Source organism: Magnolia sinica, unplaced genomic scaffold (genome assembly GCF_029962835.1).
Source record: "Magnolia sinica isolate HGM2019 unplaced genomic scaffold, MsV1 ctg248, whole genome shotgun sequence".
Classification (NCBI taxonomy): Eukaryota; Viridiplantae; Streptophyta; class Magnoliopsida; order Magnoliales; family Magnoliaceae; genus Magnolia; species Magnolia sinica.
Genome location: NW_026682792.1, coordinates 95776 through 111389, shown reverse-complemented (window position 1 = coordinate 111389; position 15614 = coordinate 95776). Strand labels below are relative to the sequence as shown.

Genomic DNA, 15614 nt, shown 5'->3' with positions numbered 1-15614 from the left:
GCTCCCATCTCCAAACGTGACTAACCCACTATCAAAATATGAATACTCACAAAAATGGGTTAGGTCACCGGTCATGTATCTGGAGCACCCACTGTCAAGGTACGATCTTCTCGTCGATAAGGGGTTGTACACGCACACTACAAGAAATATCCCTTTTAGGGACGAAAATTTTCGTCGCTAAAAGTCAAATTTTCGTAGCTATATACATTTAGCGACGAAAATTTTCGTCGCTAAAAGACCGACGTGCATGGATTTTAACGGCAAAAAATTGAAATCGTCGCTAAAGCAAGGCTTTTAGTGACAAAAATTTTTGTCGCTAAAAAAACTGTACAAGACTTTTAGCAGCAAAAATTTTCGCTGCTAAAAATTCATTACTTTTAGTGACGAAAGGTTTCGTCGCCACAAAAACTGCACAAGACTTTTAGCAGCGAAACTTTTATTGCTAAAAGTATTATTCATTTTTAGCGATAAATATTTTCATCACAAAAAACATATAAAGACTTTTTTAGCAACAAAAATTTTCGTTGCTAAAAATTTATTACTTTCTAGCGACGATAATTTTCGTTGCAAAAAAAACTGTACAAGACTTTTATTATCGAAAATTTTCGCTGCTTAAAAATTCGTTCCTTTCTAGCGACGATAATTTTCGTTGCAAAAAAACTGTACAAGACTTTTAGCAGCGAAAATTTTCGCTGCTAAAAATTCGTTCCTTTCTAGCGACGATAATTTTCGTTGCAAAAAAAACTATACAAGACTTTTAGCAGCGAAAATTTTCGCTGCTAACAATTCGTTCCTTTCTAGCAACGAATATTTTCGTTGTAAAAAAAACTGTACAAGACTTTTAGGAACGAAACTTTTTGCTGCTAAAAATTCGTTCCTTTCTAGCGACGATAATTTTCGTTGCAAAAAAAACTGTACAAGACTTTTAGCAGCAAAAGTTGTCGCTGCTAAAAATTCGTTCCTTTCTGGCGATGCTAATTTTTGTTGCAAAAAAACTGTACAAGACTTTTAGCAGTGAAAATTTTCGCTGCTAAAAGTATTTCCGTTTTTTACGACGAATATTTTCGTCGCTAAAAAACTTTACAAGCCTTTTTATTCGCTGCCAAAAATTACAATACTTTTAGCTACGAAATTTTTCGTTGCTAACAGTTTTTTTTTTATTTTTAATATACCTCTTAAAATTGCGCTCAAAATTCCTGATATACACCTGTTAACAATATATTTTCGCCGCTAAAAACTTTACAAGCCTTTTTAGCAGCGAATATTTTCGCTGCTAAAAATAAATTACAATACTTTTAGCTACGAAATTTTTCGTTGCTAACAGTTTTTTTTTTATTTTTAATATACCTCTTAAAATTGCGCTCAAAATTCCTGATATACACCTGTTAACAATATATTTCATCATATTCATCCTGATATACACCTATTATATATATATATATATATTTCATCATATTCACATTCACATCCATCTAATTAAATTAACCCAAACCCAAACATAAACTACATTCATCCAAACACAAACAATCTTATCCGCATCACATTCATTCAAAACTTAACATAATAAACAAATATATAAAAAATCACACAGATGAAGGCGGAGGCGCTGGGGCATCAGTGGATAAGCGTGCAGCGATAACCTGAAACATCTCCATCATCCGTCGCTCATGCTCCACCCGCATCTCCTCCATCCTCCTCTCTTGCTCCTCCCTCTGCCTCGCCAGCTGATCGTCCATCCTCCTCTCCTGCTCCTCCCTCTGCCTCGCCAGCTCCTCCTCCATCCTCCTCTCCTGCTCCTCCCTCTGTCTGTCCAGCTGATCTTTGATGTCATCGACGACGACCCGTAGCTGCTGAACCTCTCTCTCTGCAGTATCAGCTCGGCGTACGGCGCTGTCGCCAACGACGATGGATCGGCTGGAGGCAGCTCTAGCGGGTGCCATGAGCTTGGCACCATGGCCAAACCCACGCACATATCCAGAACGGGTGCCAAGCACCTGACTCAGGATCTCTGGCTCACTCCGCTGAGTACCATCGGGAGTGGGCTGACTGCGTAAGGTGTTCATCTCCTCCTGTAATGAAAACATATGAATTTTCATAATAAATGACATTATTATAATTTAATGTAAATAAATTTTACAATGTAAGGATCTTTACCCAAATCTCGCTGGCTCTAGGATGTACCCAAGATCCTGTCGCCTGCCGACAGTGAGTCCCTTTGTAGAAGTCTACTGGTCCGGGCTCCTGGCCAGTGACGGAATCTCGCTGCGCAATCGAAAAGACAATAGAATTAATATAAATGCATGGAAAGAATATATAAACGTAATAATTACCAGTACTTTCTTACCATGTCGTGACGAAGTCGTACAAATGACTTTGAACCAGCTACGTGGTTCACTTCTAACTTTCCTCTATTGTCAGAATTTATTTTGCTCCTCTTCTGAACACGTTATTCATAATACATTGTTATTAATTGTGAATTTAATTATTACGTTAAGATATCATAAATATGTAAATATTACCTGAAAAGAATCAGACGAAAACCTATCGCAGAGTATCCGCCAGTCCTCATCGGTCACGTGCAGCGGTGCGGACTGTACGGCCTCCTCGTGGCTCATGCACCGCTTGTATTGCCGGTGTAACTTACTGCGGTAATCCTTGAACCGCTCCTTCATCATGTCGTCGACGGCATGGGAGATGTGCGGAACACTCAAATCCAAGTCAAATTTATCCTGCAGTTTCGTAAATAATAGATTAAGATAATAAACTTATTAAGAAAATAACTTAACTGTAAATGAACTTTTATAAAATAAATTTTAATTTACTAAAATTTACCTGAAGGCGCTGACGGATGAGCTGCCGCACATCATCTGTCACGTCCCCCCAACGGGGAGTGGTGGGGGGATCAGAGATCGGCATAAGACACCGACCTCCGACGTAAACAACATGGCATTGTTCCCAACAGGTCTAATGCAGTCCTGTGGGAACTCTACCGTCACCCTACCCTCACGCGTAAGTCGCTCTAAAAGCAACCCACGCGTGGGTCCACGTCCTCGTCGGCTGGTCGACGACGCTGTTGCAAAAGAAATATGTAAGTTTAAACATAAACAGAAATCATTAAAAGAAATATACGCCTAGACTTACATGCAGTGCCCGGTGTATGCGCGACTGAGGGATCAGACGCCTGCGATGCAACATGTGACGGCGATGCTGGCTCCGTCACTTCACGAGTAGAAGGGGTAGATCCAGTGCGCGAACGACGTACTCTCCCACCTGGTGCCATCACTGAATATGTGCGAGCTACGAACTTATAAATTTAAACAATATCAATACAAGTGGAATATACTAAAACATTGTACAAGTAGTGTTGACGGTACAATGCATGTGTTTATGCTTAGAGAGATGATTAAAATATGATTAGACCATTACACTATAATGCAAGCAGAATATAATAAAACTGTAAACTTTAATTTATAATCATTGGAAATTCCATTATACATTGTCATTCTATATTAAATACACATATTTCGTTGTAATACGAAACAACTTTGAGGTAAACTATCCGAAGTACTCCCTGCGTAAGCTATCGTATACTTCAGAAGCATATGTCATTTCGTGCGAAGCACTCGACATATTTACAGCCAACATGCCAGTCACAATAGGAGATATCTGGTCTCTTGGGACTCCATTCAGATGTGCAAGTGACAGAGTCGCATCTTCCATATCTCGTTTCCCGCGGTTATATATCTCCATCAGCCCTGAAATTTCTTTGAGATAGCATAATCTTTCCTCTGAGTCATCGTCGATATATTCCACTCTACACTCATCGACCAGACCGGGTATCTCTATGGCCCTACCAGAAGAAGATAGGACCGAAACATCCATCTGCAACAGCTGATGAAGTATGTTGCGTGATTCTGCTACGCTCCGGTTTAAGGAGGACATGATCAGAAATTGACTCAACTGCAAATGTGGATTATAAACAAGTCAATAAAAAGAATTAATCATGACTTGTAATTTTCACGTATACATGGAATACATAAATTATTCGAATTGAAAAATGACATGTAAATCATGTGTACATTTAATAATCGTCGTCTGTATCACTATCGCTTAGAGCTATTTCTTCACCATCACTATCACTGATCAGTATTTCATCCTCATTGTCCGTAACGTCGTCATCAATGAAACCGCTATCATCTGTAACAATATCACGTATTATTGAGGCATCAACATGATCAGGTGGCACATCATCTCTATCTAATTGCACCACATCAATATCAACACTTGAATCAGTCCCTGTATCCCTAGATGACATGTCTTCTTGATATGCTTCTTCAACCCTAAACGTGTCATTTCTCCTGTCCTCGCTATCTTCAACTTCTGGTACGGGAACGTCAAATACGTTCCTGGGCTTTATTTTCTGCACCACGTGCCAAGAGCCGCCTAACTTGGTATCAGCGAGATAAAATACTTGTTCGGCTTGGCTGGCGAGGACAAATGGGTCGTCCTTAAACCACTTCCGAGATAAATTTACGCTCGTAAAGTAGTTGTCAGTCTGTATTCCCAACTTCTTATTTCCAATGTCCCACCAATCACATCTAAATAAGTACACCCACTTTCTCATACAATAACTCAGCTCAATAATATCTGTCAAAATGCCATAAAAGTCAATTTCATCCTCCTCATTTGTTCCCTTCACAACCACCCCACTATTTTGTGTGGTCCTGTACTTCTCACGTTCTTCGGTGTGGAATCGAATCCCGTTTACAATACAACCTGTATATCTAGATACACGTCTATCAGGGCCACATGCCAGTGAGTATAATGCATCAGACGCATCCGCAGAGTTGCTTGTGCGCAACGTCTTCATCTATTATCATGTACAGAATATAATTGTTTAGGGATTTTCATAAGTTGAAATAATGTGCAATACAACGAAAATGCTAAGTGTGGTGAGATACAATGTGAAATCTTACACGGTTGGCGAACCATTCTGGAAAATGATCCTGATGCATTCGATCATAATTTGTGGGAAATTTGGACTTCATCTCGTCTATGTGTTCGCTACACATAAATGGCACGTCATCAGCAAGAAACATTAAGATCATCGTATGTAGAGAAAATAATAATCGAGGGAAGACTTACTCCAAGTACGACTCTATTTCTTCACAATTATGCAACACATACCACCGCGCCTTTGCTAGATCCCCAAGGTCCATATCCTGAAACGTCGGGGATCCTAAAGGACGAACGTTATGTGCAAATACAGATATGGGTCCTTGTTCATGCTCCTGCCCTTCATCGGCATTCCGATCTTCTCGGTTGAATCTAGTCTCTATGCCACGAAGATACATGGAGCAAAATGTAAGGCACTCATTATCAATGTACGCTTCAGCTATCGACCCCTCCGGTCGTGCCTTATTCCTCACAAATCGTTTCAGTGTGTGAAGGTATCTATACACAAAACCACTATGTTATACGTATGAAAACATGGATATATGTAGTTTATGGAATGAATAAAAATTTTAACATATTGGTACCACCTTTCGATCGGATACATCCAACGATAATATACTGGGCCTGCAAGCTTTGTCTTGTGCAATAAGTGAATCACTAGGTGTACCATGACATCAAAAAATGCAGGTGGAAATATTCTTTCAAGTTTGTAAAGGATTATGGCAATGTCCCTCTCCAGTAGTTTAATAACATTTACATTCAACGATTTCGTACACAAATCCTTAAAAAATATCTCTAACTTAATCAGCGCTGCACTGATATCCTTGCTAAAAAATTCACAAATCGCAACCGGCAGTAGGCATTGCAGAAGGATGTGACAATCATGACTTTTCATTCTTGTTACCTTACAGTCCATAACGTTTACGTGCCGAGATATGTTTGACGCATACCCATCGAGAAACTTCACCGATCTCAACTATTCACATAAACGCTTTCTCTCTAGTTTTGTCAACCTGTAGCAGGCTACTGGTATAGTATACGAATTTTCATGTGATTGCAAGTGCAACTCTTTCCTTAAACCCATTTCTTGTAGATCCAATCGAGCCTTGACACTGTCTTTTATTTTCTTCTCTATGTTCATCAATGTTTCAAAGACATTGTCATATATATTTTTCTAAATATGCATGACATCCAAGTTGTGCCGCAATTTCAAATCACTCCAATAGGGCAACTCAAAAAAGATGCTCTTCTTTCTCCAGTTATAGTCCAATACTGTACGTTTCCTCTTCTTCAAGTGCGATGCCTTACCAAATCTAACTTCTCCAATGTTACTCAGTTGCTGCATCACGTCTTCTCCAGATAGCTCTTTCGGAGGTGGCCTATGATCTTATTTGCCATCAAAGATCATCGTCTTCCTACGCTAACTATGATCGCTCGAAAGGAAGCGACGATGGCCCATATAACACGTTTTTCTATCATGCTTCAATGACAATGAACAAGTCTCAATACCACATGTAGGACAAGCCAACTTGCCCTTCGTGCACCACCCAGACAAATTTTCATATGCGGGAAAGTCATTTATTGTCCACAAGACCGCTGCATGCAATCGAAATGTCTGTCCTGCAAATGTATCATACGTTTGTACACCTTGACTCCACAACTCGTTTAACTCGTCTACTAACGGTCGTAAATACACATCAATGTCATTCCCAAGTGACCTGGGTCCAGGAATAAGCAATGACATCATGAAAAATGACTCCTTCATACACAACCAAGGAGGTAAATTGTAGGGCATAAGTACCACTGGCCACATACTGTACGAGCTACTCATATTACCAAATGGATTAAAACCATCACTTGCAAGGCCTAGTCGAACATTGCGAGAATCTTCTGCAAACCAGCCATGTTGCTTGTCAAAATTTTACCAGGCTTCAGCGTCCGCAGGGTGCCTCAGTGTACTATCATCATGAACGCGTTTCTCCTTATGCCACCTCATATCTTCAGCCGTCTTACGAGACATAAACAATCTTTGCAATCTGGGTTTCAATGGGAAGTACCTTAACACCTTTCGCGGGATTTTCTTACCCCTGGCTCTGTCATTCTTCCACCTAGACTCTCCACATTCTTGACACTCTTCAGCCTTATCGTGCTTTTTCCAATATAATAAACAATCATTTATACATGCATGTATGAGTTCATAACCAAGGCCCAAGTCTCGCATCAATGTTTTTGCCTCGTAATGAGACTTTGGCAATGTCTCACCGTCCGGTAACGCTTCTTTCAACAACTCAAGCAACATGTCAAACGATTTGTTACTCCAACGATTTATTGTCTTCAAATGAAGTAACTTTGTAAGAAAATTCAACTTGGAGAAGTTCTGACACCCCGGATAAAGTGGACGTTCTGCCTCCCTCAACAACCTACTAAACTTTTCTGATTCGACATCACCCATTGGAGGAATATCTTGGCTACTGCTTGTCGCTGCAAAATCAGTATCCGCAGCTGTTCCCCTGAACACATCCCTTATGATATCTTGCATTTCGTCAACGTCTTCATCCTCGTCATCCGGCACAATTGGGTCAGCAAGGACTTTGGAGGGCTCAACTCTATGGGTCATATCTTCACCATGATAGATCCACCAAGTGTAACCCTGGTCAATCCCAACTATGAACAAATCATCCTCTACTTTGTCTAAAGTCTTATATATCATGTTCTTGCATTTTCGACATGGACACCTAATCCTATTCCTTGAATCTGCCCGATTTCGCACAAATTCCATGAACTCTTGAACCCCTTGCTTATACTCTGGGCCAAACCTATTCTTAGCTCGCATCCAACTCTTATCTATGTCTACAATGAAATGGCTAGAGTCAGTTTAGGAAAATAGCTTTAAGATTAGGCTAGGTTATAGGTTTAGGTTATACGTTTAGTTTTAGGGAATAGAGACTAGGTATAAGTTTAGCTGTAAGTTTAGGGAATTGAATTTGAGATTAGGATTAGGTGTAGGTTTAGGTTTAGGGATTTGAGTTTAGGTTATAGATTATAGGTTATAGGTTAAAGGTTTAGGTTATGGTTTAGTATTTGAGAATACATTAAGGTTTAGGTTTAGGTTTAGGGATTTGAGAATAGGTTTAGGTTATCGGTTTAGGTTTAGGTTTAGGGATTTGAGAATAGGTATAGGTTTAGGTTTAGGTTTAGGTTAAGGTTATATGTTAAGCTTAAGGTTATAGGTATAGGTTTAAATTATAGTTATAAGTTTTGGAATTTGAGAATAGGTTTAGGTTATAAGTATAAGTTTAGGTTATAGTTATAGGTTATAGCTTTAGGGAATTGGTTATAGTTATAGGTTTAGGTTTAGGAAATCAGGTTCGGGTTTGGGACCGGGTTTAGGTTTGGGTTTTGAAGTTTAGGTTTAGGCTAGGAAGTTGAGATTAGGATTAAGTGTAAGTTTAGGTTTAAGCATTTGAGAATACATAAAGGTTTAGGTTATAAGTTTTGGGATTTGAGAATAGGTTTAGGTTATAGGTTTATGTTTAGGTTTAGGGATTTGAGAATAGGTTTGGGTTATAGTTATAGGTTTAGGTTAAGGTTATATGTTAAGGTTAAGGTTATAGGTTTAGGTTTAGATTAAGTTTATAGGTTTAGGTTTAGGTTAGGTTATAGGTTATAGGTTTAGGTTTAGGTTATAGTTATAGGTTTTGGGATTTGAGAATAGGTTTAGGTTATAGGCTTAGGTTTAGGTTTAGGGATTTGAGAATAGGTTTATGTTATAGGTTTAGGTTTAGGTTAAGGTTATATGTTAGGCTTAAGGTTATAGGTTTAGGTTTAGGTTATAGTTATAGGTTTAGGTTAGGTTATAGGTTATAGCTTTAGGGAAATGAGAATAGGTAAAGGTTTAGGTTTAGGAAATCGGGTTCGGGTTCGGGACCGGGTTTAGGTTTAGGTTTTCAAGTTTAGGTTTAGGTTTAGGCTAGGGAGTTGAGATTAGGATTAGGTATAGGTTTAGGTTTAGGGATTTGGGAATAGGTATAGGTTATAGGTTTTGGTTTAGGTTTAGGGATTTCAGAATAGGTTTGGGTTATAGTTATAGGTTTAGGTTAGGTTATAGGTTATAGCTTTAGGAAATTGAGAATAGGTCAAGGTTTGGGTTAAAGAAATTGGGTTCGGGTTTGGGACCGGGTTTAGGTTTGGGTTTTCAAGTTTAGGTCTAGGTTTAGGCTAGAGAGTTGAGATTAGGATTAAGTGTAGGTTTAGGCTTAGGCATTTGAGAATACATTAAGGTTTAAGTTATAGGTTTTGGGATTTGAGAATAGGTATAGGTTAGAGGTTTTGGTTTAGGTTTAGGGATTTGAGAATAGGTTTGAGTTATAGTTATAGGTTTATGTTAAGGTTATATGTTAAGGTTAAGGTTATATGTTTAGGTTTAGCTTAACTTTATAGGCTTAGGTTTAGGTTAGGTTATAGGTTATAGGTTTAGATTTAGGTTATAGTTATAGGTTTTGGGATTTGAGAATAGGTTTAGGTTATAGGTTTAGGTTTAGGTTTAGGAATTTGAGAATAGGTTTAGGCTATAGGTTTAGGTTTAGGTTAAGGTTATATGTTAGGCTTAAGGTTATAGGTTTAGGTTTAGGTCATAGTTATAGGTTTCGGTTAGGTTATAGGTTATAGCTTTAGGGAAATGAGAATAGGTCAAGGTTTAGGTTTAGGAACTCAGGTTCGGGTTCGAGACTGGGTTTAAGATTGGGTTTTCAAGTTTAGGTTTAGGTTTAGGCTAGGAAGTTGAGATTAGGATTAGTTGTAGGTTTAGGTTTAGGCATTTGAGAATAGGTATAGGTTATAGGTTTAGGTTTAGGTTTAGGGATTTGAGAATAGGTTTGGGTTATAGTTATAGGTTTAGGTTAAGGTTATAGGTTATAGCTTTAGGGAATTGTGAATAGGTCAAGGTTTAGGTTTAGGAAATTGGGTTTGGGTTCGGGACCGGATTTAGGTTTGGGTTTTCAAGTTTAGGTTTAGGTTTAGGTTACGGAGTTGAGATTAGGATTAGAAGTAGGTTTAGGTTTAGGCATTTGAGAATACATTAAAGTTTAGGTTTAGGTTTAGGGATTTGAGAATACGTATAGGTTATAGGTTTTGGTTTTGGTTTAGGGATTTGAGAATAGGTTTGGGTTATAGTTATAGGTTTAGGTTAATGTTATATGTTAGGGTTAAGGTTATAGGTTTAGGTTTAGGTTATAGGTTATAGGTTTAGGTTTATGTTATAGTTATAGGTTTGGGATCCGAGAATAGGTTTAGGTTATAGGTTTAGGTTTACGTTGAGGGATTTGAGAATAGGTTTAGCTTAGAGGTTTAGGTTTAGGTTAAGGTTATATGTTAGGCTTAAGGTTATAGGTTTAGGTTTAGGTTATAGTTATAGGTTTACGCTAGGTTATAGGTTATAGCTTTAAGGAATTGAGAATAGGTCAAGGTTTAGGTTTAGGAAATTGGGTTCGGGTTCGGGACCGGATTTAGGTTTGGGTTTTCAAGTTTAGGTTTAGGTTTAGGCTACGGAGTTGAGATTAGGATTATGTGTAGGTTTAGGTTTAGGCATTTGAGAATAGGTATAGGTTATAGGTTTAGGTTTAGGTTTAGGGATTTGAGAAGAGGTTTGGGTTATAGTTATAGGTTTAGGTTAGGTTACAGGTTATAGCTTTAGGGAATTGAGAATAGGTCAAGGTTTAGGTTTAGGAAATTGGGTTCGGGTTCGGGACCGGGTTTAGGTTTGAGTTTTCAAGTTTAGGTTTAGGTTTAGGCTAGGGAGTTGAGATTAGGATTAAGTGTAGGTTTAGGTTTAGGCATTTGAGAATACATTAAGGTTTAGGTTATAGGTTTTTGGATTTGAGAATAGGTATAGGTTATAGGTTTTCGTTTAGGTTTAGGGATTTGAGAATAGATTTGGGTTATAGTTATAGGTTTAGGTTAAGGTTATATGTTAAGGTTAAGGTTATAGGTTTAGATTTAGGTTATGTTATAGGTTATAGGTTTAGGTTTAGGTTATAGTTATAGGTTTTAGGATTTGAGAATAGGTTTAAGTTATAGGTTTTGGTTTAGGTTTAGGGATTTGAGAATAGGTTTAGGTTATAGTTATAGGTTTAGGTTTAGGTTATAGGTTTAGATTTAGGTTAAGTTTATAGGTTTAGGTTTAGGTTTAGGCATTTGAGAATACATTAAGGTTTAGGTTTAGGTTTAGGAATTTGAGAATAGGTATAGGTTAGAGGTTTTGATTTAGGATTAGGGAGTTAAGGTTTAGGTTTAGGTTATAGTTATAAGTTTAGGTTAAGGTTATATGTTAAGCTTAAGGTTATAGGTTTAGGTTGAGGTTAACTTTATAGATTTAGGTTTAGGTTAGGTTATAAGTTATAGGTTTAGGTTTAGGTTTAGGTTATAGTTATAGGTTTTGGGATTTTAGAATAGGTTTAGGTTATAGGTTTAGGTTTAGGTTTAGGTTTAAGGTTATAGGTTTAGGTTTAGGTTATATTTATAGGTTTAGGTTAGGTTAGGTTATAGGTTATAGCTTTAGGGAAATGAGAATAGGTCGAGGTTTAGGTTTAGGAAATCGGGTTCGGGTTCGGGTCCGGGTTTATGTTTGGGTTTTCAAGTTTAGGTTTGGGTTTTGGCTAGAGAGTTGAGATTAGGATTAAGTGTAGGTTTAGGTTTAGGCATTTGAGAATACATTAAGGTTTAGGTTACAAGTTTTGGGATTTGAGAATAGGTATAGGCTATAAGTTTTGGTTTAGGTTTAAGGATTTGATAATAGGTTTGGGTTATAGTTATAGGTTTAGGTTAAGGTTATATGTGAAGGTTAAGGTTATAGGTTTAGGTTTAGGTTAACTTTTTAGGTTTAGGTTTGGTTAGGTTATAGGTTATAGGTTTAGGTTTAGGTTATAGTTATAGGTTTTGGGATTTGTGAATAGGTTTAGGTTATAGGTTTAGGTTTAGGTTTAGGGATTTGAGAATAGGTTTAGGTTATAGTTATAGGTTTAGGTTTAGGTTATAGGTTTAGGTTAAGGTTATAGGTTTAGGTTTAGGTTAAGTTTATAGGTTTAGGTTTAGGTTTAGGCAATTGAGAATACATTAAGGTTTATGTTTAGGTTTAGGGATTTGAGAATAGGTATAGGTTATAGGTTTTGGTTTAGGTTTAGGGATTTGAGAATAGGTGATGGGTTATAGTTATTGGTTTAGGTTAATGTTAAGGTTATAGGTTTAGGTTTAGGTTAAGTTTATAGGTTTAGGTTTAGGTTAGGTTATAGGTTTAGGTTATAGGTTTAGGTTTAGGTTTAGGGATTTGAGAATAGGTTTAGGTTATAGGTTTAGGTTTAGGTTTAGTTTATAGGTTTAGGTTTAGGTTAGGTTCAGGTTATATGTTAGGCTTAAGGTTATAGGTTTAGGTTTAGGTTATAGTTATAGGTTTAGGTTAGGTTATAGGTTATAGCTTTAGGGAAATGAGAATAGGTCAAGGTTTAGGTTTAGGAAATCGGGTTCGGGTTTGCCACCGGGTTTAGGTTTGGGTTTTCAAGTTTAGGTTTATGTTTAGGATAGGGAGTTGAAATTAGGATTAAGTGTAAGTTTAGGTTTAGGCATTTGAGAATACATTAAGGTTTAGGTTATAGGTTTTGGGATTTGAGAATAGGTATATGTTATAGGTTTTGGTTTAGGTTTAGGGATTTGAGAATAGGTTTGGGTTATAGTTATAGGTTTAGGTTAAGGTTATATGTTAAGGTTAAGGTTATAGGTTTAGGTTTAGGTTAACTTTATAGGTTTAGGTTTAGGTTAGGTTATAGGTTATAGGTTTATGTTTAGGTTATAGTTATAGGTTTTGGGATTTGAGAATAGGATTAGGTTAAAGGTTTAGGTTTAGGTTTAGGGATTTGAGAATAGGTTTAGGTTATAGTTATAGGTTTAGGTTTAGGTTATAGGTTTAGGTGAAGGTTATAGGTTTAGGTTTAGGTTAAGTTTATAGGTTTAGGTTTAGGTTTAGGCATTTGAGAATACATTAAGGTTTAGGTTTAGGGTTAGGGATTTGAGAATAGGTATAGGTTATAGGTTTAGGTTTAGGTTTAGGGATTTGAGAATAGGTTTGGGTTATAGTTATAGGTTTAGATTAAGGTTGTAGGTTTAGGTTAAGGTTATAGGTATAGGTTTAGGTTAAGTTTATAGGTTTAGGTTTAGGTTTAGGCATTTCAGAATACATTAAGGTTTAAGTTTAGGTTTAGGGATTTGAGAATAGGTATAGGTTATAGGTTTTGATTTTGGTTTACGGATTTGAGAATAGGTATAGGTTATAGGTTTAGGTTTAGGTTTAGGGATTTGAGAATAGGTTAGGGTTATAGTTATAGGTTTAGGTTAAGGTTATAGGTTTAGTTTAAGGTTATAGGTTTAGGTTTAGGTTAAATTTATAGGTTTAGGTTTAGGTTTAGGCATTTGAGAATACATTAAGGTATATGTTTAGGTTTAGGGATTTGAGAATAGGTATAGGTTATAGGTTTTGGTTTAGGTTTAGGGATTTGAGAATAGGTTTGGGTTATAGTTATAGGTTTAGGTTATGGTTATATGTTAAGGTTAAGGTTATAGGTTTAGGTTTAGGTTTAGGGGAAGTTTATGTTATAGGTTTTGGTTTAAGTTAAGGTTATATGTTAAGGTTAAGTTTATAGGTTTCGGTTTAGGTTATAGTTATAGGTTTTGGGATTTGAGAATAGGTTTAGGTTAGGTTATAGGTTATAGCTTTAGGGAAATGAGAATAGGTCAAGGTTTAGGTTTAGGAAATCAGGTTTGGGTTCGGGACCGGGTTTAGGTTTGGGTTTTCAAGTTTAGGTTTAGGTTTAGGCTAGGGAGTTGAGATTGGGATTAGGTGTAGGTTTAGGTTTAAGGATTTGAGAATAGGTATTGGTTATAGGTTTAGGTTTAGGTTTAAGGATTTGAGAATAGGTTTGGGTTATAGTTATAGGTTTAGGTTAAGGTTATAGGTTTAGGTTAAGGTTATAGGTTTAGATTTAGGTTAAGTTTATAGGTTTAGGTTTAGGTTTAGGCATTTGAGAATACATTAAGGTTTAGGTTTAGGTTTAGGGATTTGAGAATAGGTATAGGTTATAGGTTTTGGTTTAGGTTTAGGGATTTGAGAATAGGTATAGGTTATAGGTTTAGGTTTAGGTTTAGGGATTTGAGAATACGTTGGGGTTATAGTTATAGGTTTAGGTTAAGGTTATAGGTTTAGGTTAAGTTTATAGGTTTAGGTTTAGGTTTAGGCATTTGAGAATACATTAAGGTTTAGGTTTAGGTTTAGGGATTTGAGAATAGGTATATGTTATAGGTTTTGGTTTAGGTTTAGGGATTTGAGAATAGGTTTGGGTTATAGTTATAGGTTTAGGTTAAGGTTAAGGTTATAGGTTTAGGTCTGGGTTAAGTTTATAGGTTTATGTTTGGGTTAGGTTATAGGTTATAGGTTTAGGTTTAGGTTATAGTTATAGGTTTTAGGATTTGAGAATAGGTTTAGGTTTAGGTTTAGGTTATAGGTTTAGGTTTAGGTTAAGATTATATGTTAGGCTTAAGGTTATAGGTTTAGGTTTAAGTTATAGTTATAGGTTTAGGTTAGGTTATACGTTAAGGAAATGAGAATAGGTCAAGGTTTAGGTTTAGGAAATCGGGTTCGGGCTCGGGACCAGGTTTAGGTTTGGGTTTTCAAGTTTAAGTTTAGGTTTAGGCTAAGGAGTTGAGATTAGGATTAGGTGCATTTTTAGGTTTAGGCTTTTGAGAATACATTAAGGTTTAGGTTTAGGTTTTGGGATTTGAGAATAAGTTTAGGTTATAGGTTTAGGTTTAGGTTTAGGGATTTGAGAATAGGTTTGGGTTATAAGTTTAGGTTTAGGTTAAGGTTATAGGTTTAGGTTAAGGTTATAGGTTTAGGTTTAGGTTATGTTTATAGGTTTAGGTTAGGTTATAGGTTTTTGGTTAAGGTTTATGTTATAGTTATAAGTTTTAGGATTTGAGAATAGATTTATGTTATAAGTATAGGTTTAGGTTATAGTTATTGGTTTTGGGATTTGAGAATAGGTTTAGGTTAGGGTTGTAGGTTTAGGTTTAAGTTATAGGTTATAGCTTTAAAGAATTGACAATAGGTCAAGGTTTTGGTTTAGGGAATCGGGTTCGAGTTCGGGTTGGGGTTTAGGTTTGGGTTTTCAAGTTTAGGTTTAGGTTTAGGCTAGGGAGTTGAGATTAGGATTAGGTGTAGGTTTAAGTTTAGGTATTTGAGAATACATTAAGGTTTAGGTTTAGGTTTACGGATTTGAGAATAGGTTCAGGTTATAGGTTTATGTTTAGGTTTAGGGATTTGAGAATAGGTTTAGGTTTAAGTTAAGGTTATATGTTAAGGTTAAGGTTATAGGTTTAGTTTTAGGTTAAGTTTATAGGTTTAGGTTTAGGTTTAGGTTATAGTTATAGGTTTTGGGATTTAAGAATAGGTTTAGGTTATAAGTACATGTTTAGGTTAGGTTATAGGTTATAGCTTTAGGGAAATGAGAATAGGTTATAGGTCCAGGTTATAGGTTATAGGTTATAGGTTTAGGTTATGGTTTAGGTTATAGGTTTTGGTTTAAGTTAAGGTTATATGTTAAGGTTAAGGTTATAGG

At 36.6% G+C, this 15614-nt stretch overlaps 1 protein-coding gene across 1 annotated transcript; it reads right to left on the bottom strand.

Moving 5' to 3' along the window:
• Window positions 1-1583: 1583 nt before the first annotated feature.
• On the bottom strand, window positions 1584-3306 carry LOC131236160 (uncharacterized). The gene is made up of 6 exons (XM_058233297.1): window positions 3142-3306; window positions 2833-3070; window positions 2520-2729; window positions 2345-2437; window positions 2155-2262; window positions 1584-2069 (listed from the first exon to the last, which is right to left on the bottom strand). The coding sequence occupies exons 2-6, from the start codon at window positions 2914-2916 to the stop codon at window positions 1584-1586; spliced, it is 981 nt and encodes a 326-aa protein (XP_058089280.1). The 5' UTR covers window positions 2917-3070; window positions 3142-3306.
• Between the last annotated feature and the right edge of the window lie 12308 nt (window positions 3307-15614).

Coding starts and splice junctions, on each gene's coding strand:
- LOC131236160 (XM_058233297.1), bottom strand. CDS start 2,916: ATGCCGATCTCTGATCCCCCCACCACTCCCCGTTGGGGGGACGTGACA. Junction 2,730..2,832: donor TCATCCGTCAGCGCCTTCAG/GTAAATTTTAGT, acceptor ACGAAACTGCAG/GATAAATTTGACTTGGATTT. Junction 2,070..2,154: donor CTAGAGCCAGCGAGATTTGG/GTAAAGATCCTT, acceptor TTTTCATTACAG/GAGGAGATGAACACCTTACG.